This window comes from Ogataea philodendri (assembly GCF_020536065.1).
Source record: "Ogataea philodendri strain CBS6075 chromosome Unknown scaffold1, whole genome shotgun sequence".
Classification (NCBI taxonomy): Eukaryota; Fungi; Ascomycota; class Pichiomycetes; order Pichiales; family Pichiaceae; genus Ogataea; species Ogataea philodendri.
The window spans coordinates 1128305-1153691 of record NW_025763889.1 but is presented as its reverse complement, the minus strand read 5'-3'; the positions used below and the strand labels follow the sequence as shown (position 1 = coordinate 1153691).

General features: G+C 46.7%; 18 protein-coding genes across 18 annotated transcripts; 9 read left to right on the top strand and 9 right to left on the bottom strand.

Moving 5' to 3' along the window:
- Nucleotides 1-123: 123 nt before the first annotated feature.
- OGAPHI_002652 (uncharacterized protein) lies at nucleotides 124-3627 on the top strand (the record flags this gene model as incomplete). The annotated part of the gene is made up of 1 exon (XM_046203545.1): nucleotides 124-3627. One exon carries the CDS (start codon nucleotides 124-126, stop codon nucleotides 3625-3627), a length of 3504 nt encoding a protein of 1167 aa, XP_046063311.1.
- On the bottom strand, nucleotides 271-2228 carry OGAPHI_002653 (uncharacterized protein; the record flags this gene model as incomplete). Its single annotated transcript, XM_046203546.1, has 3 exons — nucleotides 271-730; nucleotides 1436-1939; nucleotides 2017-2228. The coding sequence occupies 3 exons, from the start codon at nucleotides 2226-2228 to the stop codon at nucleotides 271-273; spliced, it is 1176 nt and encodes a 391-aa protein (XP_046063312.1).
- Nucleotides 3628-3736: 109 nt separating the features above from the next.
- On the top strand, nucleotides 3737-4195 carry OGAPHI_002651 (uncharacterized protein; the record flags this gene model as incomplete). Its single annotated transcript, XM_046203544.1, has 1 exon — nucleotides 3737-4195. One exon carries the CDS (start codon nucleotides 3737-3739, stop codon nucleotides 4193-4195), a length of 459 nt encoding a protein of 152 aa, XP_046063310.1.
- Nucleotides 4192-5022, bottom strand: OGAPHI_002650 (uncharacterized protein; the record flags this gene model as incomplete). The annotated part of the gene is made up of 1 exon (XM_046203543.1): nucleotides 4192-5022. One exon carries the CDS (start codon nucleotides 5020-5022, stop codon nucleotides 4192-4194), a length of 831 nt encoding a protein of 276 aa, XP_046063309.1.
- A 318-nt stretch (nucleotides 5023-5340) lies between these two features.
- Nucleotides 5341-7257, bottom strand: OGAPHI_002648 (uncharacterized protein; the record flags this gene model as incomplete). Its single annotated transcript, XM_046203541.1, has 1 exon — nucleotides 5341-7257. The coding sequence occupies one exon, from the start codon at nucleotides 7255-7257 to the stop codon at nucleotides 5341-5343; it is 1917 nt and encodes a 638-aa protein (XP_046063307.1).
- OGAPHI_002649 (uncharacterized protein) lies at nucleotides 5672-6223 on the top strand (the record flags this gene model as incomplete). Its single annotated transcript, XM_046203542.1, has 1 exon — nucleotides 5672-6223. One exon carries the CDS (start codon nucleotides 5672-5674, stop codon nucleotides 6221-6223), a length of 552 nt encoding a protein of 183 aa, XP_046063308.1.
- Nucleotides 7258-7527: 270 nt separating the features above from the next.
- Nucleotides 7528-10110, top strand: OGAPHI_002646 (uncharacterized protein; the record flags this gene model as incomplete). The annotated part of the gene is made up of 1 exon (XM_046203538.1): nucleotides 7528-10110. One exon carries the CDS (start codon nucleotides 7528-7530, stop codon nucleotides 10108-10110), a length of 2583 nt encoding a protein of 860 aa, XP_046063305.1.
- On the bottom strand, nucleotides 7876-9155 carry OGAPHI_002647 (uncharacterized protein; the record flags this gene model as incomplete). Its single annotated transcript, XM_046203539.1, has 3 exons — nucleotides 7876-8393; nucleotides 8514-8847; nucleotides 8973-9155. The coding sequence occupies 3 exons, from the start codon at nucleotides 9153-9155 to the stop codon at nucleotides 7876-7878; spliced, it is 1035 nt and encodes a 344-aa protein (XP_046063306.1).
- A 12-nt stretch (nucleotides 10111-10122) lies between the features above and the next one.
- On the bottom strand, nucleotides 10123-11772 carry OGAPHI_002645 (uncharacterized protein; the record flags this gene model as incomplete). Its single annotated transcript, XM_046203537.1, has 1 exon — nucleotides 10123-11772. The coding sequence occupies one exon, from the start codon at nucleotides 11770-11772 to the stop codon at nucleotides 10123-10125; it is 1650 nt and encodes a 549-aa protein (XP_046063304.1).
- A 126-nt stretch (nucleotides 11773-11898) lies between these two features.
- OGAPHI_002644 (uncharacterized protein) lies at nucleotides 11899-12516 on the top strand (the record flags this gene model as incomplete). Its single annotated transcript, XM_046203536.1, has 1 exon — nucleotides 11899-12516. The coding sequence occupies one exon, from the start codon at nucleotides 11899-11901 to the stop codon at nucleotides 12514-12516; it is 618 nt and encodes a 205-aa protein (XP_046063303.1).
- Nucleotides 12517-12552: 36 nt separating this feature from the next.
- Nucleotides 12553-16206, bottom strand: OGAPHI_002642 (uncharacterized protein; the record flags this gene model as incomplete). Its single annotated transcript, XM_046203534.1, has 1 exon — nucleotides 12553-16206. The coding sequence occupies one exon, from the start codon at nucleotides 16204-16206 to the stop codon at nucleotides 12553-12555; it is 3654 nt and encodes a 1217-aa protein (XP_046063301.1).
- OGAPHI_002643 (uncharacterized protein) lies at nucleotides 12836-13528 on the top strand (the record flags this gene model as incomplete). Its single annotated transcript, XM_046203535.1, has 1 exon — nucleotides 12836-13528. One exon carries the CDS (start codon nucleotides 12836-12838, stop codon nucleotides 13526-13528), a length of 693 nt encoding a protein of 230 aa, XP_046063302.1.
- Nucleotides 16207-16315: 109 nt separating the features above from the next.
- On the bottom strand, nucleotides 16316-17560 carry OGAPHI_002640 (uncharacterized protein; the record flags this gene model as incomplete). Its single annotated transcript, XM_046203532.1, has 1 exon — nucleotides 16316-17560. One exon carries the CDS (start codon nucleotides 17558-17560, stop codon nucleotides 16316-16318), a length of 1245 nt encoding a protein of 414 aa, XP_046063299.1.
- On the top strand, nucleotides 16812-17033 carry OGAPHI_002641 (uncharacterized protein; the record flags this gene model as incomplete). The annotated part of the gene is made up of 1 exon (XM_046203533.1): nucleotides 16812-17033. The coding sequence occupies one exon, from the start codon at nucleotides 16812-16814 to the stop codon at nucleotides 17031-17033; it is 222 nt and encodes a 73-aa protein (XP_046063300.1).
- Nucleotides 17561-18069: 509 nt separating the features above from the next.
- OGAPHI_002638 (uncharacterized protein) lies at nucleotides 18070-23284 on the bottom strand (the record flags this gene model as incomplete). Its single annotated transcript, XM_046203530.1, has 3 exons — nucleotides 18070-18863; nucleotides 19407-22375; nucleotides 22908-23284. The coding sequence occupies 3 exons, from the start codon at nucleotides 23282-23284 to the stop codon at nucleotides 18070-18072; spliced, it is 4140 nt and encodes a 1379-aa protein (XP_046063297.1).
- On the top strand, nucleotides 19315-22461 carry OGAPHI_002639 (uncharacterized protein; the record flags this gene model as incomplete). The annotated part of the gene is made up of 1 exon (XM_046203531.1): nucleotides 19315-22461. The coding sequence occupies one exon, from the start codon at nucleotides 19315-19317 to the stop codon at nucleotides 22459-22461; it is 3147 nt and encodes a 1048-aa protein (XP_046063298.1).
- Nucleotides 22686-24695, top strand: OGAPHI_002637 (uncharacterized protein; the record flags this gene model as incomplete). The annotated part of the gene is made up of 1 exon (XM_046203528.1): nucleotides 22686-24695. The coding sequence occupies one exon, from the start codon at nucleotides 22686-22688 to the stop codon at nucleotides 24693-24695; it is 2010 nt and encodes a 669-aa protein (XP_046063296.1).
- Nucleotides 24696-24709: 14 nt separating this feature from the next.
- OGAPHI_002636 (uncharacterized protein) lies at nucleotides 24710-25369 on the bottom strand (the record flags this gene model as incomplete). Its single annotated transcript, XM_046203527.1, has 1 exon — nucleotides 24710-25369. The coding sequence occupies one exon, from the start codon at nucleotides 25367-25369 to the stop codon at nucleotides 24710-24712; it is 660 nt and encodes a 219-aa protein (XP_046063295.1).
- Nucleotides 25370-25387: the final 18 nt, after the last annotated feature.

The following is a 25387-nucleotide window of genomic DNA, read 5'->3' as shown; positions in this document are numbered from 1 at the left end:
GTCGTACAGACTCTCAGTGGGGGCCCCATTAACTACAACAAAAAGTTTGTCGTGGGATCTGAAAAATTTTATCTCCAAAAAAATCAAAAAAAAATTGAAATTTTTTTAAATCAGGCACATCCCATGACAACCGCTCAGTTCAGAACTCTGGAAAGAGAGCACCGGTTCAAAAACCCTCCTAAGGACAAGTCGGACTTTCAATTGTTGTACGATGCTGTTAGACCCCATGTTGGCTCGTTTAATGCGCTGACGGAAGGACCCGACGGAGGCCTACTGAACCAGGCTGTTAAAGATATCGGCACGAAAACGATCTTTGACTCGAACGATGTGACCAGATTGGGAAACAAACTCAAGATCAGAGTGGACTCTGTCCAGGTGGCCAAGCCTCAAGTGCCTTCTACTGACAAGCTCTCTGTGGTTAGAAATACATATCCTGCAGAGTGCAGAGAAAGAATGACCTCGTATAGAGCCAGACTCTTGCTCAAAGTTTGCTGGTCGGTCAACGACGGAGAGGAGATCAGTGAGGTTAGAGAAGCCGGTCAAATACCCATCATGTTGCAATCCAACAGATGTCATCTGGAAAACCTGTCTCCGGACCAGCTGGTCAACCTGCGTGAGGAAACTGACGAATTGGGAGGATATTTCATTGTGAACGGTATCGAGAAGCTGATCAGAATGTTGATTGTTCAGAGAAGAAACCATCCTATGGCCATCATCAGACCCTCTTTCGCTAACAGAGGTACTTCATATTCGCATTTCGGTGTCCAGATCCGGTCTGTGCGGCCTGACCAGACATCGCAAACCAACGTGTTGCACTATTTGAATGACGGTAATGTCACTTTCCGGTTTTCGTGGAGAAAGAACGAGTATTTAATTCCTGTTGTGATGATTTTGAAAGCATTGGTTGAGACCAGTGACAGAGAGATATTCGACGGAGTTGTTGGTGCAGACACCGGCAATTCTTTCTTGACCGATCGTTTGGAATTGTTGCTGAGAACATACAAGAACTACAACTTGTACTCGCAAAAGGAGACTCTAGCCTATCTTGGAGACAAGTTCAGAGTTGTTTTCGGCGCTACTCCAGATATGTCTGACATCAGCGTCGGAGAAGAAGTGATTAAGCGCATTGTTTTGGTTCATTTGTCAAACAACCAGGATAAGTTCCGCATGTTGTTGTTCATGATTAGAAAATTATACTCTCTGGTTGCAGGTGACTGTTCTCCTGATAATCCAGATGCCACTCAACATCAAGAGATTCTGCTTGGTGGTTTCCTTTACGGAATGATCTTGAAGGAGAAGATCGAAGAGTATCTGCAAAATATCAGGCTCCAAGTCCAATCTGACATCAACAGAGGAGTGGCAGTCAACTTTTCAGACAGAAAGTACATGTCTAGGGTGTTTTTGAGAATCAACGAGAACATCGGACAGAAACTACAGTATTTCCTCTCTACAGGTAACCTTGTGTCGCAATCTGGATTGGATTTGCAGCAAGTGAGTGGTTACACGGTTGTTGCCGAAAAGATTAATTTCCACCGGTTCATCTCGCATTTCCGAATGGTTCATAGAGGTTCTTTCTTTGCACAGCTGAAAACCACTGCGGTTCGTAAGCTGCTTCCTGAATCGTGGGGATTTTTGTGTCCTGTCCATACTCCCGATGGATCTCCATGTGGTTTGTTGAACCACTTGGCTCACAAGTGTCAGATCACCACCAGTCCTTCTGATGTTTCCGAAGTTCCAAAACTTGTGTATAAGTTGGGTGTTTCTCCAACGGCTTCTGCTATGAACATTTCTGGACCAAACGTTTGTTGTGTGCAGCTGGACGGAAGAATCATTGGATGGTGCTCTCACAAACAGGGAAGAGTGGTGGCAGACACCTTGAGATTCTGGAAGGTTGAAAAGAAGCACGGCATTCCTCTTGACATGGAGATTGGCTATGTTCCTCCATCTGCTGGAGGACAGTACCCGGGTCTCTATCTGTTTGCCGGAGCCTCCAGAATGGTCAGGCCTGTCAGATACCTTCCTCTAGACCAAGAGGACATTATTGGTCCATTTGAACAGGTGTTTATGAACATTGCAGTCACTCCAGCAGAGATTGAGAACAACATCCATTCGCATGTCGAGTTTGCTCCAACCAACATCCTGTCCATTTTGGCCAACCTCACGCCGTTCTCCGACTTCAACCAGTCGCCTAGAAACATGTACCAATGCCAGATGGGTAAGCAGACCATGGGAACTCCTGGTGTTGCGTTGGTTCACAGAAGCGACAACAAGCTGTACCGTTTACAGGCCGGTCAAACTCCGATCGTGAAGGCCAACTTGTACGATGAGTACGGAATGGACAACTTCCCTAACGGAACCAACGCTGTTGTGGCCGTCATCTCGTATACCGGATACGATATGGATGATGCGATGATCATCAACAAGTCTGCGGACGAGAGAGGATTCGGATACGGTGTGGTTTACAAGGTTGAAAAAGTTGATCTTTCTTTGAACAGAAAGAGAGGCGACCCTATCACCCAGCATTTCGGTTTTGGTGACGACGAGTGGCCTCAGAGTTGGCAGGACAAGCTCGACAACGACGGACTGCCGTTCATTGGTGTCCACGTCGAGGAGGGAGATCCTATCTGCGCATACTACGACGATATTCTTGGAAAGACCAAGGTCAAGACGTACCACAGCTCAGAGCCAGCATTCATCGAGGAAGTGAAGCTTTTGGGAGACGATAATGGAACAAGCGAATTCCAGACTCTTTCGATCAAGTACAGAATCACCAGACAGCCGTTGATCGGAGACAAGTTCTCCTCGAGACATGGACAGAAAGGTGTTTGCTCAAGAAAATGGCCTCAAATCGACATGCCGTTCAGTGAAACGGGTATTCAGCCAGACGTCATCATCAACCCGCACGCTTTCCCATCGAGAATGACCATCGGTATGTTTGTGGAGTCGTTGGCCGGAAAGGCAGGAGCTTTGCATGGAATTGCCCAGGATGCCACTCCATGGAAGTTCAGTGAGTCTGACACTCCTGCGGACTACTTTGGAGAACAGCTGCTCAAGTCCGGATACAATTTCCACGGTAATGAGCCGCTTTATTCGGGAGCAACCGGTGAGGAGCTCCGTGCAGACATTTACATCGGGGTTGTCTACTACCAGAGGCTGAGACACATGGTGAACGATAAATTCCAGGTCAGATCGACTGGTCCGGTGAACTCGCTCACCATGCAACCGGTTAAGGGAAGAAAGAGACACGGAGGTATCAGAGTGGGAGAGATGGAGAGAGACGCTTTGATTGGACACGGAACCTCGTTCTTGTTGCAAGATCGGTTGTTGAACTGCTCGGACTACACGCAAACGTCGATTTGCCGCTCGTGTGGCTCGTTGCTGTCTACGCAGATGTCTGTGCCTCGCATCGGCTCCCAAGCCTCGACCAGATGCCGTCGCTGCGCCAAGAAAATCGAACGCGTGCTTCCAAATATGGACGAACTGGATATTTGGGAGGACGGCCAAGGAACCAAGTTTATTGGCGGTGGCGAGACAACCACCGTGGCCATTCCTTTTGTGCTCAAGTACCTCGACTCCGAGCTCTCGGCCATGGGAATTCGCATGCACTACAACGTTGGACCGCAGTAGCGCTTCAGCAACAAAACACCTCTACACCACAAATTTGTGTATAGTTTTGGGATAAAAAGTGAGTATAATTTTAGACTTGTCGCGTAATACAAGCATCATACATTACACAATGAAGGATCATCATCTTCCTCAGGGGTACAATCTGAGGCCATTAGAGAAAGAAGACTATGTCAAAGGGTATTTGCATACGCTTCAAACTCTCACGTCGGTTGGCGACATTAGCCAGTTTCAGTTCAACGAAGTGGTGGACTACTGGAAGTCCCAGCCTAAAACGTACAAGAATCTGGTGATAACCAACTCAGAGAGCGAGGTTGTTGCCGTGGGATCGCTGATCGTGGAGACCAAGATGATTCACGGCTGCTCGAAAGTGGGACATATCGAAGACATTGCTGTCCGGCCCGATCAACAGGGTAAGAAGCTCGGATTGTATCTTGTGCGGGAGCTCGTGAAACTGGCCAAAGAGGAGGACTGCTACAAAGTGATATTGGATTGCGATCCGAGAAACGAAGTTTTCTATGAAAAATGCGGAATGCATAGAGCTGGACTCGAGATGGAAATTCGATTCTAATCATTGACAGTTTGGAGTAATTGTGTGATGGCACTCACCATTCCGTCCGCTTTGACCAGCACATTTAGAGTGTCGTTGAGGTTTGTTGTTTGCCCGTCTTTGGTATAAAGACATTCCATCTTCGACTTGAAGTCTCCGGTGAATTCTGGGTCTTGAGAGTCTAACGCCAGTTTCCAGCTGATTATGAGCTGGAACTTGTCTTTTGCAATTGTGATGAACTGGCAGTTTTTCAGCCGCGCGAATACAGCTAGTCTGTTATTGAGCATGTTGGCGTCCATATCATTCATACGAAAGGTTGAACCGAACTTGTCAACGGTTTGGGTCCAGACCTCTATACGTTTTTTCACGAGTCCGATATATGAGTTTGTAGCATATATGAATAACGAGACGTCTTTTCTTATTGTACAGAGTTCAATCAGTTTGTTGATCTCGCCCATTTCTGCCACCATCGACTGTTTCGATTTCTCAATGTCTAGTTTTTCCACCTGGTGTTGTGAAAAGCCGATAGTGAGTTTAAATTCAAGGTAATATTTGAACGTGATGGTGAACTCCAAATTCTCTTGATCTTTTCGTATTCCTGAAATCGTCATCTCTGGGTAAAACATCTTGACTAGTCCGAGTCTCTTTTCCATGTCCAACGACGGCAAGTTCGAGTGCTGTTGGAGGATCTCGCACGTTTGTAGATAGTCGTGTAGTTTGAACTGATCCGACCCGTCGATCTCGGTTTTACGCGTGTTGAGCCGCTCAATTTGGCGCGCCAGCTCATCTTTCTCGAACTCCAAGTTCAGAATCTCCTGTTCCAGCCGCGATATCTCGTCTGTCGACATGGACCTTCAACTATAAACAATTATTTATTTTCTCTGCACGACCCTGTAAAGAGTACGAAAAATTATTGTTTTTTCACATTTATCATGGTCTCCACTCCAGAGCTCAAGAAATTCGTCGACAAGTCGCTCAAAGTGACGCTCAACTCGTCGCGTGTGATCACAGGAAAACTCGCGGGCTACGATATGTTCCTGAACCTCAACCTTGCCGACGCATCGGAACTGGCCTCGGGAAAACACATAGGAAGCTGTGTCATAAGAGGTAACTCGGTCATCAGTATCGAGCCAATCGAATAATCATACATTTCATTATCGCATCTTCTATATATTGGCAAAAGCGTTGTCCAAAAACGAATCTGCCGCTGGTTTCTCGCTGTTCACATCGCCAACAAAACTGAGTATACGTTTCAAATCTTTGTAATAATTAATTTGCAACTCGTCCAGTTTGTCTTTCGAGCCACCGTTTTTCTTTCCGTCCGTTTGGATCAGTAAGAGCTTCTCCAGCTTGTCCATGCAATTCAAATGTCCCATTTTTAGTCGCTTGCGTTTCAGGTCGTCTGCTCTTTTCAGTATCAGGTCTTTTAGGAACGCAGCAAGATAGTGATTTTTGTTCCGTTTGTTGATCATCGTTTTCGAGGTGGCTCCCGCACGGATGTCTGCACTCAAGAACGCTTCGATGTCGCCCAAACTCAGCTTCAGCGGCCCCTCGCCCAGCTTCTTTCTCTTTCTCTTTCTCTCGCTCGAAAACTCGTCTCCAGTCTCGGACGGCAGAATATCGTCGTCGCCGTGGCTACGCTTCAACTTCTTGCCGTTCGTCTCGTCCACCCCGTTTATGGTCTGGTCGCCATCGGTTTCATCGCCATCAGCGCTCTTCTTGGCCTTCTTTGGCCGTTTGTTCTTCTTTCCGTCGTCATCGCTCATGGCTTCCTCCAAAAACTTGAGTCGGAGATCTTTCATGTACGTTGCAAAAGCTGTTTCTCTTTCTGAGTCCACATCATTGATTAATCCAGCATTCTCAGTCTCGTCAACAGGGCGTGCCGGCGGCACTAGAGACCGCAGTTTCTCCAGAACAGCGTCGTTACCATTAGCAATCTCCTCTGCAATGTTGAGCGACGACTCAAAGCCCGAGCCCGAACCAGACTCCACATTGAATGGGTTGGCCAGAACCTTCTCTGCGTCGAAATCTGTCTCCAAAAACAGATAGATTAGCCACAAAAATCTGTCGACCTCGTCGGAAGACTTGATATCATTTTTCAGCCAGATATCGTTAAATAGCGAGCCCGTCGATAAGGACTCGGTCTGATCGTTTTCTGGGATCGCGAAGAACGTCTTGCCGATCTCGTACTCGTGGACACAAAGCAGAAACAGCAGACTGACGACGTTGAGGTTAAACTTGTTATTTTCCGTCATGCCTATGATGAACTCCTTGAAGTTTTTGGGCACCTCCTGGTTCAAGTCGTTGATAGATTTGAGAATCGACTTGATCCGGGGTGTATCCTGAAGTGGCTTCACGGTTGACAGAGGGAAGTAGCTTTTTGTGTCCTCTGTTTTGAGTTTTGCCTCGACGGGGCGGAGAGCGTAGAATTTCTCGAAAATGGCGGTATGGTCACCAACGTGCAACGACGGGACCGAATGGTACGTTCTGAACTGCGATTTCATCTCGTAGTCGAAATTCACCGTTGTGTTGAGACGGCCAATGTTGACGAGAATGCTGATGATGGAGAAGTTCAATGCATAGCTCAGATCGTGCGACAGCCTGTCTTTCAACACCTTAGACACTTTGGAGCTTTTCATCAAGGTGACCAGATACAGCTCGAAAAACGTCAATTGCGAGCCGTCGTTGAAGATCTGTTCACCGGACGGTCCGATGTAGTGCTTGAAGTGTTCTGGCCAATCAAACTTGTCGTTCGGGCTCTTAAAGGGGTTCTTAAACACTCTCTTGTTGTTGAAGAACAGTTTCATCAGAAACATGAACTTGATGTCTGTGCGCCAGTACGGCTCGCCGTCGGTCTTTTTCAAATGTCTAGTTCTCGAATTGGTCAGTGCGGACAGATGCGGTTTGTCTTTGCCAGCGTCATCGGCAGGCTTTTTCCGTTTTTTCGTGTCTTCTTCCGAGTCTGTGAGCGACGGATCAGAAACTTTGGGCTTTTGATCTGGGCTTTCCACAGCGTCTGTAGACGGTATGGATACCTTTTGTGGGTCGTTGGTGATGCTATCGTGGACTGGATCGAAAGACATGACGAACAAGATGTATACAAATTCTCCTTCAATCTTTTCCAGTTGTGCTTACTGGTGTACAGATGGGCTTTAGTGGGTTTTTTTTCTCTTGATAGAATTTTTGTCAACTTTTAACGAGCTCGGGCTTTAGACGCTGGTGTTTGGATGTGTCTTGACTTTTTTTTTAAGCTTCTCTCACGCACACGTGCTAAAAGCCGCAGGATTATTTAATTTCTGCTGCTCAAATTTAAGATAGACATCTTGAATTAACTTCCACTTGGACCTGTTGCCATGTTGTTTGGAGTGAAGCTTCAAAACGAGATATTTCCTCCGTGGAAAGATCACTACATCAAGTACGATTACCTCAAGCGGCTGTTGAAGGAGAATGTGATTGTTTCTACAGAGGACTCTCGTCATCTTGGCTTGTCTTCAGAGGTCAGTGGTTGGTCAGAAAAGGACGAGTCCACGTTTGCGACCGAGCTTGACTCAGAGCTGGAAAAGGTGTACTCGTTCCAGATCTCCAAGTATAAGGAGCTGGACGAGGAGATATCAAAGCTCGAGCTCCAGAGCGAAGAGTACTTGAAGAACCTGGCCGACAAGAAGGCCAAGGAATTCGACACTAGAAGTTTCCAAAAGAAGCTAGAGGAGCTTCTTTCGTTGGCCAAGGAGCTGGATCATTTTGCCAGACTCAATTTCACCGGTTTCATCAAGATCGTCAAGAAACATGACAGATTGCACAAGGGATACTCTGTTAAGGCTCTTTTGAACGTGAGAATGAAGTCGTTGCCTTTGAACAACATCAGCGAAGACACTTCGCCCTACCTGTTCAGAATCTCGACCTTGTACTCGTTCGTGAGAGACCAGCTCGGATCCAGCTCGCTGTCGACCTCGTTGCAAAACTCCATCCAAAAACTTTCTTCCTCTGGAAAGATTTCGACAACCCCTAGTGCATCGATTAACAACATCAGTCAGAAAGAGTACGGCTACAAGGTGCTCAAGTTCTGGATCCATCCAGACAATCTGATGGAGATCAAGACCACTATCCTGAGACATCTTCCTGTTCTCATCTACACCAACCAGAACGACGACGATGACGACGACTACAACTCGGACCCAATTATCACTGCTCTTTATTTCGACAACAACCACTTCGAGCTCTACAACAACAAGCTGTTGAAGAACCTCAACAAGACTCCGTCAATGAGAGTGAGATGGACCGGTAAACTGAAAGACAACCCAGAGTTGATTCTTGAGAAAAAGACGTTTGACTACGATACCGGAAACTCCAACGATGTTCGTCTCTCTTTGAAAGAAAAATACCTGAACGATTTCATCTTCTCTGACGAAAAGGACGACCACGACGAGATGGACTTCCCTGTGCGTCACTCCAGCAATTCCACCAACAAGCTCACTTACGACAAGTACGTGAAACGACTGGAAAAGAGAGGTCTTCCAAAGGAAACCATCGACAAACTCTCGTCCAACTACAAGGAGTTGCAGGAGTTTATCAAGAAAAACGATTTGCAACCAACTCTGAGAACAGTGCACACCAGAACGGCTTTCCAAATGCCTGGTGACGACAGAGTCAGAATCACCATCGACTCCGACATCCTGTTCATCAGAGAGGACTCGTTTGACCACGAAAGACCAATCAGAAACCCGCACGAGTGGCACAGAATCGACATCGACTCGTCCATTGAGGACCCTTACAGTCTCTTGAGAAAAGGAGAGTACACAAAGTTCCCGTACTCTGTGATGGAAATTAAGCTGGCCAACTCTATCTTCAACAACCCGTCCTCAAGAACATTGTCGTGGATCAACGACCTGACCAACGGGCATCTGGTGAAAGAAGTCCCTAACTTCTCCAAGTTCATCCAAGGTATCTCTTCGCTGTTCTTGGAAGACGACAACCTGGACATTCTTCCGTTCTGGTTGCCTGAGCTGGAAACAGATATCAGAAAAAACCCAGAACAGGCGTATAACGACTCGCGCGAAAAGCAGATCAAACAGAAAGAGCAGGACGAAATTCTCAAGAACTTTAAGAAAAAGGTGTCTGAGGCTCCAAACCCAGCAACCACATCGGGAACCGTTCATCTGGACCAGATCGTTGAGGAGCACGAGGATCTTGACGATAACGAGTCTTCTGACGAGGAATCCACCTCAACGCTGGCTCGGTCTGCTCCAGCATCCAAACTGCCTACACCCACAGCAGAGAATACTCTAGCAACCTCGGCAGCTACCCACGAGTCCAAGAACGTCTACGACATTCCAAAGAAGAAGAAACTCAACGTGGCTTCGTATTTGATGCCGGTGTTCTCCAAGGCCTCCAAGCTTGAAGGCTACGAGTCCGAGGACGAAGAAATTGTGCTTCCACCGGGAGTGATTAAGCCAAAGGTGTTGATCCGTCAATCTGGTCCCGTCAAAGTCGAAGCCAAGGTCTGGCTGGCCAACGAGCGTACTTTTGTGAGATGGCTGCACGTGACAACGCTGTTGTCTGCGCTAACTTTCACCGTGTACGCATCTGTGCAATCGTCGCACATCCCTGTGGTGGCCACCAACATTGCCTACATCTACTTTGCATTGACTCTGTTCTCTGGAGTCTGGGCATACGGTATCTACATGAAGAGACTGGAGCTCATCAAGCTGCGGTCTGGAAGACACCTGGACGGAGTCTTTGGTCCGCTGGTTTTGGCAGTGGTGCTGATCATCAGTCTCGGGTTGGAGTACTATGCCGGTGTCAAGAAATATAACGAGAAACACGCGCTGGTTTCTGCAGAAGGTGTGCTGACCACCTCCAACGAGGAGGTCAATGCCCTGCACCCGGTTCTCAAGTTCTGGTTGCAAAAAATCGTCAACTTTGTTGAGTCTATCTAGAGTGTACATTGATCAATTTAATTGTTCTCCATTTGGTTTTTTCAGTAAGTTCTGCTTGATCGCGTTGAGACGGTCTTTGGACACCACGCCGGAGTTAATGCGCGTCTCCTCGTCTGAGGAGATGCAGGTGAGCAGGACTTTCAGATTGGCCAGCAGATCGTGGTCGTCCAGTTTGGTGAGGTTTTCGGATTCAAACAGCTGTTGCAGGTTCTTTAGCAGCAACGACAGGCCAAACTCGAACCGAATGGCCAGGTTGCTGTTCTGTACAATAAATAGCGGGTAGATGCGCAACTTGGTTTGCATCTTGGAGACCGGATCCGTGATGTACGAGTTGGACCCAAAGAATTTCAGAGGATACCGTAACGGAACTTTGAGGTACTGCGACAGCTTGGAGACCAGCAGCACCACGATCCCGAGCAGCGCGTTGAATCTCTCGATATCCGACCTCATCATTTTGAGGAAATTAAAACTGTGCGGCATATGATAGCCCAGAAGGGAGAACTCGAGCTTGGAATTGGAATCGATGGGGAAGATGCGCAGAAGAGTATTTGCGATTCGCGATTTTTCCTTGGCTGTTTCGACCGACGTCGATTCCAGCTGGACTGTATAGTGCACAAAGTCTTCTCTTTGGTGTTTATTAGCGGAAAATTGGTTGATGTGTTGCTGTTTGATTGATTTGATTTCCTTCAAACGAGAGATCTGCTGTCCGAGCATCTTAGTGGTGAGGTTCTGAGAGTCAAGGAGCATGGAGAGACAGTCCGAAACCATGGTGCTGGGCTGAACAACAAGCGATTCGTCAATAGCGGCCTCGATTTTTTCCATCAGGGCTTTTTTCGAGGAAAGCAAATCCACGATGCAGATGGTGAGGTTGTTGAGTTTCATGATCTGGTCAAAAGAGCAGGTGGGTTGTTCGTGAAGATGTGACATTTCCAGTTTGCGCGCCGCGATGGCCTTTAGTTTGGCGATTGTGTCGGTGGGAATGTCCGAACTCGATTGGATGTAGTAGTTATCGTCGTTCATACGCAGAAGTAACAGGTTTGGGTGGTGTTTGAGATTGGACTCGATCACGTCCAGGTCGTTGCCGAGGTTGACAAGAAACGACAGTTTGACGTTGTGTTGCACTAGAAACTTCCATTGGCCGTCGACTTTAACGTAGACGTTGATGGTGAAAGATTTGAGGTTGAGTCCTGAAAGGTGGAGATCTTCGCACATGTCGACTGAATTGTCGAATACTCGACTGATGTAGAACGGACTCGTTGTATCGAGAAAGTGATTCATGGTGAAGAAACAGTCTAGAAACGTGCACCGGTTGAAGTTCTGGAGCTGGAGCTGACGTTCGACTGGATCAATTGTTCTTAGCAGTCTGGTGTTCTTTGCGTGGTCTGTATTTCGCGACGGTTCGATCAGATCGCCCACCTGGGTCATTGTGCGGATCTCGTTCGATTGCGACGCGCCAGCGCCGCCAATGTTGACCGACGACTTGGTCTTCATCTTGAACAATCTCGACTCCCTCTTCGAAGGTTCGGACAAGACCCTCACGTTTTTCACCACCACAGTGCGCACATGGCGCAATTTGCGGTAGTATCCCGCGCTGTTGCCAGTTCTCTGTGCCAATTCCCACTCTATGGACCGCTTCCGGTCCAGATGGGGAACTGAGGTCATATCAATAAGTTTAGTACTTTTTATTTATTTATTATAGTGTTGCACAGCCGGCAGAAATAGGTTAGATTTTATTCAATGGGCTTTGTGATCACCCTTGCACATTTCTGCGAAGTGCACGGGCCGTCGATGGTGATGTGCACGCAGGACGTGGACACAAGCGACTGTGTTGAACGGTTCCATGGCACAGACGTGCCGGCGTCGTCGGTGTGCGAGTCCTGTGCTTTCAAAGTTCCAGACGGGAGTGTTACACTGCGCACTCATTCCGACAACAAGGTGTACGTTTCGACGCAACACCCGTCGTTACAGGCGAGATACGCAGCCATGCGACAGATCATCATGAAGATCTTCACAATAGAGACCAACTACGATATGAGCAAGCCGTTGAGCTTTGGTAACTCAAAACACGGATACTCGGTCGGATTGAGCTTCAAATTGCGAGACGACACTGCGCGCGGGTCCGAGCGCAGATATTCGCTGATATTTACGAGCGAGAGCGAGCAGGCTCTGTTTTCGCGGCATTCGGCGATCCTGGACCAGTTGAACGCTATGGTGGAGTACGTGACGGCCAGATCAGCAGCTATCATAGAAGACCGGCGACGCAGCGATAACAACAACGAGTCGTATCTTCGACGAAGCTCCAGAATGCCAAAGAACCGCAGTCTGATCGAGCTGTTGCAGGACGAAGAGCTTTTCATCAAATTGCACCTCTGGGCGGCGTCCTTGCTTGAACAATTGCAATGTTGAAATATTATATATGTATAGCGCATACAGGTCATTAATCTAAGCAGCTTCTTGATCCGGATACGTCCGCAAATCGAGCGTGAGCGTTTTGGAGGTGTTGAGGTTCTGCTCGCGATAAATTCCCACGAGCGCGTCGCTTCGCTCGAACAGCCCATTTTTCAGACTGATCACAATAAACTGGAAGTCGGGGCCTGAGTTGTTGGCGATGTAGTTGGCGATCTTGTTGACGTTGGCGTTGTCCAGAGCAGCATCCACCTCGTCCAGCACGAAGAACGGAGACGGATGGTGTGAGTGGATCGTGAACAGAAGAGCCAGCGCAGCAATGGTCTTTTCTCCACCAGAAAGCAGCTCCATGTCCCTGAACCGTTTCATTGGCGGCATGGCATGGTATTTCACCCCGTGCAAGTACGGCTCATCCTCGTCCTCCAGAGTGAGATACGCAGACCCTCCAAGAGGAGACACCTTCGACTTGGTGAGCTCCTTATACACCCCGTCGATCTTGGCAGAAATGTGGTTGAAGGTGTCCATGAACTGCTTGTACCGTTTGGACTTGACCAGCTGGAAGTCTGTAACGATCTTCTTCTCGTCTTGTTTGGCGTCCGAGAAGTCGGCATCCAAGTCGGCAAGTCTCACCTTGACGTTCTCAAGCCTCTCTCTGGCTTTCATATTTGGATTTATAGCTCCCAGCTCGGCAGTTGTTTGGTCGATGCTCTGTTTCAACTGTAGCTGCAACTCCTCCAACTCGCCGGTCTTGTACTCATCCTTGAGCCCTTCGAAATCGATCTCGATTCCGTCCGCAAGAACCTCCTCGCTCTGTTCTGCATCCTCCAACGGAATGTCGTCCATGGATCCAAGAGTCAGCGGAAGCTTCACGTTCTCCAGCTTGCAGTTCCTCAGAATGTTGATCTTTTCCATCTCCTTCTTCTCAACAACGTCTTCAAGGTTGGCAATCTTCTTGCTGATATCGTTGATGCTGGATCTCAGCTCAGAAAGTCCGTCCTCCAGCTGGTTGTAATCAATCAACTGTGCTTTTCTGTTATCGTTGAGGACATACAACTCTTCCTTCAACACCTCATGTTCACTCTCTAGAGTATCAGCCTCAGTCTCCAAGGTCTCCTTGCGGGAAGCCAATTTGGCTTGGGTCTTCCCGAACTTGGACAGATCTCTCTCCAAACGGTCTAACCGAGACTCTTGTTCTTCCAAACGGTCCTTCTCGAAACTAAGCTTGTTCTCTAGGTACTGGATCTGCTTCACATATCTTGCCTTCTCCTTGGAATAGTCCCTCGATCTGGATCCGTAAGAATCTTCGTATTCTCCAATGTTGGAGAAGCCGTTCTTCTTACAGAACGAAGCGTACACTGACTGCTGAACTGCACTGAGTTCATTTGCAGTAACATCGACCTTGGACTGCGCATCCTTAAGCTTCTTGTTCAATCCCTTGAGTTCTGTTTCCAGATCTGAAAACACGCGTTTCTGGTTCTTGATTTCCGAATCTGCATCCCTAACCAATCTCTGAAGCTCTGCACCAGAGTCGCTCAATGGAGGTACTTGGGCCTCCAAAACTTCCACCTCGTCCATCAGTTTCTTCTCCAACAGACCGCTGATCTTTCGTTTAGCAATCTCTTCCAAACTGGCCTTGATCTCCTCCTTCTTGGTGTTCAGAGCCTGAATCTCGGATTTGTCCCATCTTCTGTTGCCAGTCTGTGTCAGACCACCAGTCATCAGTCCGGATTTGTGGATCAACGACCCTTCAAGTGTCACCACCTTCACATTGACGTTTCTCTCCCATTTCACGTATTTGGCAATATCCATGTTGTCGCAAACGATCGAGTTTCCACAAACGTATTGGACAGCCTTTTCAATCTCTGGCTCGAAAGAAACCACATCCAAAGTTGGTCTAACACGCTCGTCGATGGTCCGCAAGTACGCCTGAGGAGGTTTAGAATCGACTGTGTCCAATGGAACAAAAGACGCAACACCAGATCTCTGCTCTTTAAGGTACTCAACACACTTGTTAGCAACACTCAAGTTGTCCACAACAATTGCATCAAAATTCTTACCAAGAACGGTAGACACAGCAAGCTCGTATTTCTTCTGAGTCGGCTTGCACAGGTCGCAGACCAGTCCGCGCACTCCTGGGAATAGTCTTTTCAGAGAGGAACAATTCTCCCGAAGTCTTTTCTCTCTAGCAGACTCTCTTTGGTCGGCCTGTAACTCGTTCAATTGGACAAGCAGCTCTTTCAAAACAGTGTTGAGATCAAACTCCTTTTGCAACAAAGTATTCTGAACAGAGCGAACGTGCCGGAGTTCTGCTTTCTTATACTTGACTGCACTGTTTGCATCCTTCAATTGAACACGGTTGTCCTGGATCTTGCTGTTTAGCTGGGATTTGCCTGCTTCCAGCTCACTGATCCGGCTCCCGACTATCTCTTTTTGATGCGCAGCGTTTTCAATCTGCAAATTCAGAGTGCTCACATCATCTTCAAGATCAATAAGCTTGGACTCAATGTGGCCTCCCTTCATGAGGAAAGTTTCTCTTAGCTTCTTGTATTCTTCCAAGGCCTCAGGACTGATACTGTCCATGGTGTTTGCCTCGTACTCCTTGATATAGTTATCATACGCCTTTTGGATCGTTGAAAGTTGGTGGCCAATAGTCTCGACAATTTCCTGTTGTCTGGATCTATCTTCAGACAGAGTCCCCACTCTCCTTTTGTAGTCTCTGATTTTCTTGCTCACCTGAGCAACTTCCGACTGAAGAGGAATCAGGGCGAGGTGTTTTTCCTTGACCAGTGCTGCCTTCTTGGAAATCGACTTCTCTGTCTTTTGGTAAACGTTATCCTTTTTGGTACGCTCTTTAATAACGTCTTTCATTGAGCCTTCGCTATCCTTAAGTTGTTTATTCAGCTCTTTCGACTCGGCGTTCGCGGCCTTCAAAGCGTCCAGGCTTTGTTTCAGCTCTTGGTCATTGTGGTACAGTTCGGTGAGATACTTAGTTTGAATGAGGTCAGACAATTGTTGCGACTTTAGATCAAACTGCTCAATCTCAAGAGTTTGGTTTTTGTACTGATTAAACTCTTCACGTAGAGTCTTCTTTCTCGAGTTCAACAACGCACTAGTGTCGTGAGCCTTGTCCTTCTCTTCCATTAACATATCGTATTCCTTCTTGTAGTCGATCGATCCGCTGATGGTCTCAAGTAGCTTTGTCAGCTCATCTGGTGATTGAGAGGCTATCTTCTCAACGTCTCCTTGGAAAACCAAAAAGTTACGTGCCTTGATCAGGATATTCTCCTTCTTCAACACCTCGGCATACTGTGTAGCAGAAACGGTTTTGTTGTTGATTTTGTACTCACTTGCTCCGGTCTCGTTGATACTTCTCTTGAGCTTTAGGATATCGCCATTCGACTTCTCATATATAGCCATCACGTACGCGGTTGTAGGATCGTTCTCCTTGTCCTCATCACCACCCGCCTCATCGTTCAAAATGCGGCCTCTGTATATCAAATCCTTCAGATTCGTGGACCGCAAGTGGCTGGATCTGATACCCAAAACAAACGAGATCGCGTCCATCATGTTGGACTTTCCCGAGCCATTTGGCCCGATGATTGAGGTAAAGAACGAACTTCCAAATCCGATCGAAGCTGTACCTCGATAAGACTTGAAATTGTTCAACTCTAAACCAACAAGTCTTCCCATGGTTTTATTGTATTGATAAATATTTGTAGAAGTTATTTTACGCGTTTGGTTTTCTTTTTAGTCTCCCCCACGCGTGAAAAAATTAAATCGACGCGACTATTTAACTTATCTATAGCAAATCTCTCTTCATCTGCTCCCCATAAATGTCGTACTTGTACACCTCGTCGGTGGCTCCGTTGGTTTCTCCTCTCATATAAGCCTTGACAGCCTCTCCCCAAAAGATTCTGTTCTTGTAGACGGCCAAATCGTCGCCCAATCCATCAATAGCTCCACAAAGATCTTCTCCACGGCCCTCGGCTCTGATCGTGGTCAAAGGAGTGGTGTAGGTACGGATTAACATGACGTTGGCCTTGGTCTTTGGTAAACGAGTAAAGCTCTGTTTCTCGACCCGCAAGAACGCCTTATTGAAATCAACAGTCTCGGCAGCTGGTGGCTCCACATGGACTTTCTTGGTACCGTGGGACCCGGATGGAGCATACAAATTTGGATGGATCTGGATACTCCAGTTTCTTCTGACAATGAACTCATTGACGCGCAATCTGAGGAAAAACTTGTTCATCGAAGACTGCAGTCTGGTCTTGTAATCTGGAACAGGAGTGTGAACAATGGTCAACGGTTTGTTGAACTTTGGTCCAGGATTGAACCCGGCGGGGAAACTGGAAATGAAACCTCTCAGAACGTACTCGTCTTTGTATTCCTCCTCCTCACAATTTTTCATCAAGATAAGGAAATCCTCCTCGATATTTCTACCCAGAATCTTCAACACTTCGGTACGCTCCAGAGGTGTAGGATCGGCCGGGTACGATTCGTCTCTGATCTTGCTGTAAACTTTGGCTCCATCTTCGGTCTTGTAGAAATACATTGGATATCTTTTCATCAGGAAATCAAAGGTGAAGCTGTAGAACTCTTTCAGACTCTCTTCGGCACTAGGGTGGCATCCCATGACCACGTTGGATCTTTCTTTCATGAGATGGATCTTCAGGTTGGTTGCTTTTAAATAGGTTTCCTCAAGAACGATCCAGTCGTTGGGATCAGCTCTTTGAATAGCCATGGTCATGTGGTAGGTTCCGTTCTTGAACGGTCTGTATGGGACAGGTTCAGTCTTTTCCCAGTTGAAATCGGACGAAACAGGAGTAATTGTAGGTTCAGGCAAAGGTTCCTGGAATTTAGTAGGAGCAGCGGCAATCTTCACTGGCTTAACAGGCATTCCCAGCATTTTCTTGATAGAGTCTGGTAGCAAGGTGCGTAGCTGGATCAGCAAAACGGAAACCATCAGCGAAAAGCCAACAACAGCCATTGGCCTGCTGTAGGCGTCAAATGCCTCTGGTAGCTTTGAAAGAACAATTTCCATCATCCAAGGAAAACAACTACTTATCAGTTTATAATATTACGATAAGCAGTTTCTCGGCTTTTATATTTTTAGTGTAAGCGGCAATTGCAAAAACGGTATCAAATCTGGGCGGAAAAAGTTGCACTAATTATCGCGGAGCGCAAGGCTCGGTATAAATGGTTTGTTAGTCTAGAAAGTGGGCCGGGTTGCGAAGTCCGCTCAGTATGGTGCTCATGGAACCAAAATTACGGGTTGTCGCATAAACTAGCCTCTTTTACTTGGTAGCACAATTTCAGCCGGTTTGATCGGTATATCAATTTAATCTATTGTTAAATCATGGTTGTGGCACCACAAACTGTGGTCTGATGGTTGTTATCTAAGGTACCAACTGATTGCTGTTCCGCTTCGAATGTCTCGAAAAGGCGACTTATCTTGATCGTGTTTACATCCTTACACCGGAAATGGGCTCAGGAGGAAGACTGGTCTATCCGAATCTCTATTTATACATGCTATTGATCATTACATACGTCGACTCACAACATACGGTCGATCTCTGAGCTAGTATACTGATCCAGCTCGTCAAGATGGTCCCACCATTTGAAGAGGTATGATTCACAGATCAACTTGAACCACGGGGTGAACACAAGACTAGGGTCTTTGAACATTTCTTTCAGTTGCTGTGCAGAAACATATTTGGTGTCTTTCACTTCGTTAGGATTGGCCTCGAAAGTTGGGTCTGCTTTTATTATTAGAATGTAATCAATTTCATGTTCTCCCCATGCACCATCGCTTGGAGACATGTAATGGATTCTGGTGAGAAACTGGAAATTAGAGACAGGAACATCTTTTGGGTTGATTCCCAGTTCGTGGTCGAGTTTTCTTTGGGCAGCGTTTTTGGCTCCCTTAACAGACGACTCGAGGTCTGACCCCAGTTCAGACCGCACACAAAGAGGGTGGGAGCAACAGGTATTGGTCCACATGGATGGGAACGTGATTTTCTCGTCGGCTCTTTGCTGCAGAAGAAGCTCGTTCTTCGAGTTGAAAAGGAAAACAGAAAATGCTCTGTGGAGAAGACCCTTGTTGATGTTCGTCATTAAATGACACAGTTTTTTTGTTCCGGCACCGATCGCATTGTCGTCATAATCCAAAACAATGCAGTTCTCATCCATCAGCTTGATTTGCTCTTCGTCGTGGCCCTTGAACACAGAAGTATCGACAGATGAGTCGGCGGTCGAGGAGGTCGACGACTCGCCGGTAGTCGCGTCCAGCGGGATCACGTCTGGAAACTCTTCGAATATGGCCTTGCGATCAAGAGACTTGACGAGTTCTTGGTACTTTGACACTTTGCTCATTGCGGAACGTAATCAGCCCTTTTTTGTTTAATTTTTATTTTTTTCGCATATATTTACTGTTTAAACGAGACCTGGAAGAAATTCTGCTGCCATCTAGAAACGCGGGCAAGCAAGAGCCAATTACAACGAGCAGGGTTATAAGCATTCGGTTGGACGGAACAAGAGCTTTAGTTACTGTATCAGAAAGCAACGTCAAACTTCAGCTACAAGTTGTTACGTTTACCCAAAACCATCCTTTTGCCCTCTACATCCTTACATCACCAAACTAGATCCCTGGTGCATCCCGCTCAATGTGAATGCAGAAGCCTGAAAAAATTTTTCACTTTTCTTTTACGTAAATCTAATTGTAGACAATGTGCGTGGGTGGAAAGGTCAAAAATTTTTTTTTTTGTATAAAACAGTTCGCCCTTTTTCACTGTAGTCAAGATGTCCGCTGCTGCTGAATCGAAACAGAGCACAGAAGTGTTGGCCGAATTGTTTGGCAAGCTTGCTGTTGCTTCGCCTGAAGAGAGAGATACCGCTGCTACTAATGTGGCCTCTTTCCTCAATGGTGAAATCATCGAACATGATGTTCCTTACGAATTTTTCCAAACTCTGGAAAAGTCCATCAAGGACAAGAAACAGGCTGTCAACGCCCTTGCCGCTGTGACGCACATTGCTAGTGCTTCCGACTTGTCTCCTTCTGTTGAGCCATACATTGTTGGACTTGTTGATGTGATCTCCTCCAAGGCTGGTGACAAGCAACAAGAGGTCAGAGATGCTGCTGGCGAGGCTTTGGTTGCTATTGCCAAGGCCGTTACTCCAGTCGCTATCAAGGACATCTTGAAGAAGTTGCTGAAGAACTTGCACGAGACTGCTAAATGGCAAGAGAAGATCGCTCTCTTGAGTGCTATTGCTGTGTTGGTTGAGACCTCCAAGACTCAACTCGCCCTCAGAATGCCTGAGCTTATCCCAGTCTTGTCCGAGGCCATGTGGGATACCAAGGTTGACGTCAAGAAGGCTGCTACTGAGACTATGACCAAGGCTACTGCTACTATTCAAAACAAGGATATTGAGCCTTTCATTCCAAAGCTTATTAGCTCTATCTCTGACCCAACCCAGGTCCCAGAAACCGTCCACGTTTTGGGTGCTACTACTTTCGTTTCTGAGGTCACCACCGCTGCTTTGTCCATCATGGTTCCTTTGCTTTCCAGAGGTTTGGCCGAGAGAGACACCGCCATCAAGAGAAAAGCCGCTGTCATCATCGATAACATGTGTAAGTTGGTCGATGACCCTCAGGTCGTTGCTCCTTTCATGGAGAAGCTTTTCCCTGCTTTGAAGGCTAACATGTCTACCATCGCCGACCCAGAAGCTAGATCTGTTACCGAGAGAGCTCTGAACACTCTTAGAAGAGTCGGTGCTGTCCCAGCTGACGACACTATCCCAGAGGTTTCCACTGCCGGTGACGTCGAGGTCAACCTTTCTATTCTGAAGGACTTGGTCAAGGGTAAGCCAGCTAGATTCGACATTGTGCAAACCTACGTCGCTGCCATTGCTGGTGACTTGATCGACGAAAGAAAGATCGACCCTGAATCTTGGTCTTCTTCTTTGACTCCATTCTTGACCATCTTCTTGCACGAGAAGGAGTCCAAAGAGCTTATTGAGGAGTTCAGAAAGAGATCCGTCGATAACATTCCACAACCTCCTGTCTTCGAGGACGAGGATGACGAAGGTGAAGACCTTTGTAACTGTGAGTTCTCTTTGGCTTACGGTGCTAAGATCCTTTTGAACAAGACTCAATTGAGATTGAAGAGAGCTAGAAGATACGGTCTGTGTGGTCCTAACGGTGCCGGTAAGTCTACCTTGATGAAGGCTATTGCCAACGGTCAAGTTGAGGGCTTCCCAACTCAAGACGAATGTAGAACTGTCTACGTCGAGCACGACATTGACGGTTCTCACGCCGAGACCCCAGTCGTTGACTACGTTTTGGAGCAAGGTGGTACTAATCTCGACAGAGACTCTGTTAGAGCCAAGCTGTTGGAGTTTGGTTTCAGTGAACAAATGATTGACATGCCAATTGCTGCTCTTTCTGGTGGTTGGAAGATGAAGTTGGCCCTTGCCAGAGCTGTGTTGCAAAACGCTGACATCTTGCTTTTGGATGAGCCAACTAACCACTTGGATACCGTCAATGTCGCTTGGTTGGTCAACTACTTGACCACCTGTAACATTACCTCCATCATTGTTTCCCACGACTCTGGTTTCTTGGACAACGTTGTTCAATACATCATCCACTACGAAGGTTTCAAGCTCAGAAAGTACAAGGGTAACCTTACTGAGCTGATCAAGAGAGTTCCATCTGCTAAGTCTTACAAGGAGCTGTCTGCTTCCGAGGTTGAGTTCAAGTTCCCAGAACCAGGTTTCTTGGAGGGTGTCAAGACCAAACAGAAGGCTATTGTCAAGGTTTCTAACATGTCTTTCCAATACCCAGGTACTGTTAAGCCACAAATCTCTGACATCACTTTCCAATGTTCCTTGTCTTCCAGAATTGCTGTCATTGGTCCAAACGGTGCTGGTAAGTCCACTTTGATTAACGTTTTGACTGGTGAGTTGCTCCCAACTACTGGTGAAGTTTACGTGCACGAGAACTGTCGTATTGCTTACATCAAGCAGCACGCTTTCGCCCACATCGACTCTCACTTGGACAAGACTCCATCCGAGTACATCCAATGGAGATTCCAGACTGGTGAGGACAGAGAGACCATGGACAGAGCTTCCAGACAAATCAACGAGAACGATGAGCAAGCCATGAACAAGATCTTCAAGATCGAGGGTACACCAAGAAGAATTCAAGGAATCCACGCTAGACGGAAGTTCAAGAACACTTACGAGTACGAGTGTTCGTTCTTGTTGGGTGAGAACATCGGTATGAAGTCTGAGAGATGGGTTCCAATGATGTCTGTTGACAACGCTTGGTTGCCAAGAGGTGAAATCATTGAGTCTCACTCCAAGATGGTTGCTGAGGTTGATATGAAGGAGGCTTTGGCTTCCGGTCAATTCAGACCATTGACCAGAAAGGAGATCGAGGCCCACTGCGCCATGTTGGGATTGGATGCTGAATTGGTGTCCCACTCCAGAATTAGAGGTTTGTCTGGTGGTCAAAAGGTTAAGTTGGTCTTGGCTGCTTGTACCTGGCAAAGACCTCACTTGATCGTTTTGGACGAGCCAACCAACTACTTGGACAGAGACTCTCTTGGAGCTTTGTCTAAGGCCCTGAAGTCTTTCGAGGGTGGTGTTATCATCATTACTCACTCTGCCGAGTTCACCAAGGACTTGACTGAGGAAGTGTGGGCTGTTGTTGACGGTAAGATGACTCCATCTGGACACAACTGGGTCCAAGGTCAAGGTGCTGGTCCAAGACTCGAGAAGAAGAACGACGACGAGGAAGACAAGTTCGATGCTATGGGTAACAAGATTGCTGCTGCCAAGAAGAAGACTAAGCTTTCCTCTGCTGAGTTGAGAAAGAAGAAGAAGGAGAGAATGAAGAAGAAGAAGGAACTTGGTGATGCTTACGTTTCCTCTGAGGATGAATTCTAAGTGTCTCCTTAGCTTTTATCATTTATTCTTGTTTGCCTTCTCTTTTATAATTGTTCTTTTTGTTAGAAAGGCTTATATTGATCAATCAATACAACTTTATATTATCCAACTTAGCTGGTCTCGCTTCACCTGACCTGTTTTTTCCACTGCCCAGAGCTAGCTTTTTTTTTGCCCAATTTCATTATATCCTTCTTTTTAACCGCTTCTCATTAGATCCAGAATGTATGATGTACTTTAACCGCCTACTGATCGGTTCCTGTTTCCTTTCCTTAACGCTGGCGGTATACACTGGGAGACTATCCACTGACTATTTGAGCAGTTCCTGGAACACCACAATTGGATCCAACTCCTCCAACTCTTCTTCTCCGTCACAATTCCAAGTCAAATGTCCTTCTTATCCGTTAATACGAAATGGGGACCATATCAACCCGGAAGAGCAGACTTACATCGAAGGCCGCAAATGCGAGGCCAAACAACATCTGCTGGAGCTCTTTGAGCGTTTGGATATAGACGATATGTCTCCCCATTTCTTCGACACGTACGTTCCCAACATCGCCATCAGTCTGTCAGGGGGCTCTTTCAGGTCGTTTCTCACAGCCGCTGGAATTTTGGAAGCCTTTGACGAACGCACTCCAGGATCTTTGGAGCCAGGACATCTGGGTGGTCTATTACAATCAACCTCATATATGGCCGGAGTTTCGGGGGGTTCGTGGCTGATCCTGTCTTTGATGCAACACGATTTCAAACCAGTGGTTGAGCTGAAATCAAACCAGTACTGGAAACTCAATTCATCTTTGGTGAAGGGTCTGCCTGAATTGGACATTAACTACAAAGACGCAAGAAGATATATCGGAGAGGTGCAAGAGGAGTATCATCCAACTGTTATGATCAAAACGTCAAATTCTTCGTCCTCTTTGATGTCCTACTTCAAAGGACTCTTCAAGACCAACCTATCCAAAAATGCATCCTCGATTCCAGACAATATTTGGAACGAGGCTTTACAATTCTACGAAACCCTGCACAAAGGAGCGTCTCAGCGGAAACAGCACGGTCATAAAACCTCCTTGACTGACTATTGGGGCAAAGCAATAGCAGACACCATTTTCCCCAACAGCAAGGGATCCAACATGACAATGTCTGAAGCCAGAAAGCTCCAATCTTTTAAACAACACCAACTGCCGTTTCCAATCGTTCTTTCTAACTCCAGAAACGTTCCCAAAACCAAAGACGGTCAGACAAGAATCTTCGAGTTCAATATATACGAGTTTGGCTCTTGGGAGAGATACCTCAATTCTTTTGTGAAACTAGATTACTTAGGAACGCACCTTGTGAATGGAAGACCAATCAAGGGCACCTGCACGACAGGATTCGATGACGTGAGTTTTATTGCTGGGGCGTCGTCGAGTCTGTTCAACACTGTTTTCGGTCATTTCTGGAACTATATGGCGAAATCAAAGAAACAGACATACAACTCGCTAAAAACGATCCTCAACATGTTTGGACTCACTTCGTGTGGAGATATCAACGGCAGCAAATACGTTTCTGATTTTGCGTTGATTTACCCGAATCCGTTCCTTGGATACTCAAATAGAACGTCTGCTACCTCGGTCAAAAACTCCACAGATCTGTATCTTGTTGATGGAGGTGAAGACGAGAACATCCCTTTCCAGCCGTTTCATCAAAAGAGCAGACACATAGACGTTGTTTTCGCTGTTGATTCAAGTTCTGATTTGGGGAATTATCCGAATGGCACAAACATATTCATCACTTCGAACCGATATAAAAGATCCACAGACTATTTTGTGCACGATAACAGCAAATATTCCATGTTCCCCAAAGTTCCATCTCCCGAAGTTTTTGTGGAGAGCGGACTATGCCGGCGACCCGTATTCTTTGGCTGTAACATTGACTCTTCTTACAATTACGTTGGAGAGGCTTCGAAATTCTCCAATGATACAAATACAGGTTGGTTGCCACCATTGATAGTGTATATTCCTAATACGGGGTACACAACGAGCTCGAACAAGTCAACGTTCAAGTTGAGCTACTCTAACGGTGAAGTGGACTCGATGATTCAAAACGGGTATAATGTTGGAACGTATGGCAACAGTTCATATGATGCAAACTATTCAAAATGTGTTGGATGTGCAATCATCAAACGGAGACTCGACACCACTGGACAGGACATTCCTGAGACGTGTGAGCAGTGTTTTAGACAGTACTGCTACAACTGAAAGCAGTAGGTTGCTCAAGACTGGAATTTCTTTGGGATCTTGAACTCTCTGATTGGCACTCGTTTGTTGTATCCCGACTCCGACTCTGGAGCCTCGTGCTCAATTTCATGGAGATGATGCAGCAATTCGTGCTCAATGTCTTCAGCGTGCTGGATATTGACGTCCGGGTCGCTTTCGGCGTGGTATTGCAACCAGTGGTGCTTTTCATACTCCTCTTCAAAGTCGTACTCGTGACCCGGTCCGAAACCAAAGTCTGGGAATTCTCCACCGTTTTTCGAGTACTCAAGCCACTCCTCGAAAGAGATCTCACCGTCGCCGTTCTTGTCAATCAACGCCATGACTTTTCTGACAAGATCGTTCTTCATTTCCTTGGTGATAATTTCTGTGTTGTCGTGAGATCCCGTGCCGTCACCCTTTCCAACAATCTCCTCTCTCATCAGTCCATACATTCTGAGGATGTCCTTGTCGTTCAGTCTCTTCACGTTTCTATAGTCATGGAGAAGAAACACTGAGCTTGGATCAGCGTGATCCAGGTTATGTTCTTCTTTCATATGCCATCTTTGCCAGGATCCCTCAAACTCGGCTGGGATTTTCTCACCCAGTTCCTGATGAGATGTGTCCTGTTGATGAGCAAAAGCCACGCATCCAAACAGAAGAACACCGATTAACTTCATTGATTACTATTTATTTTT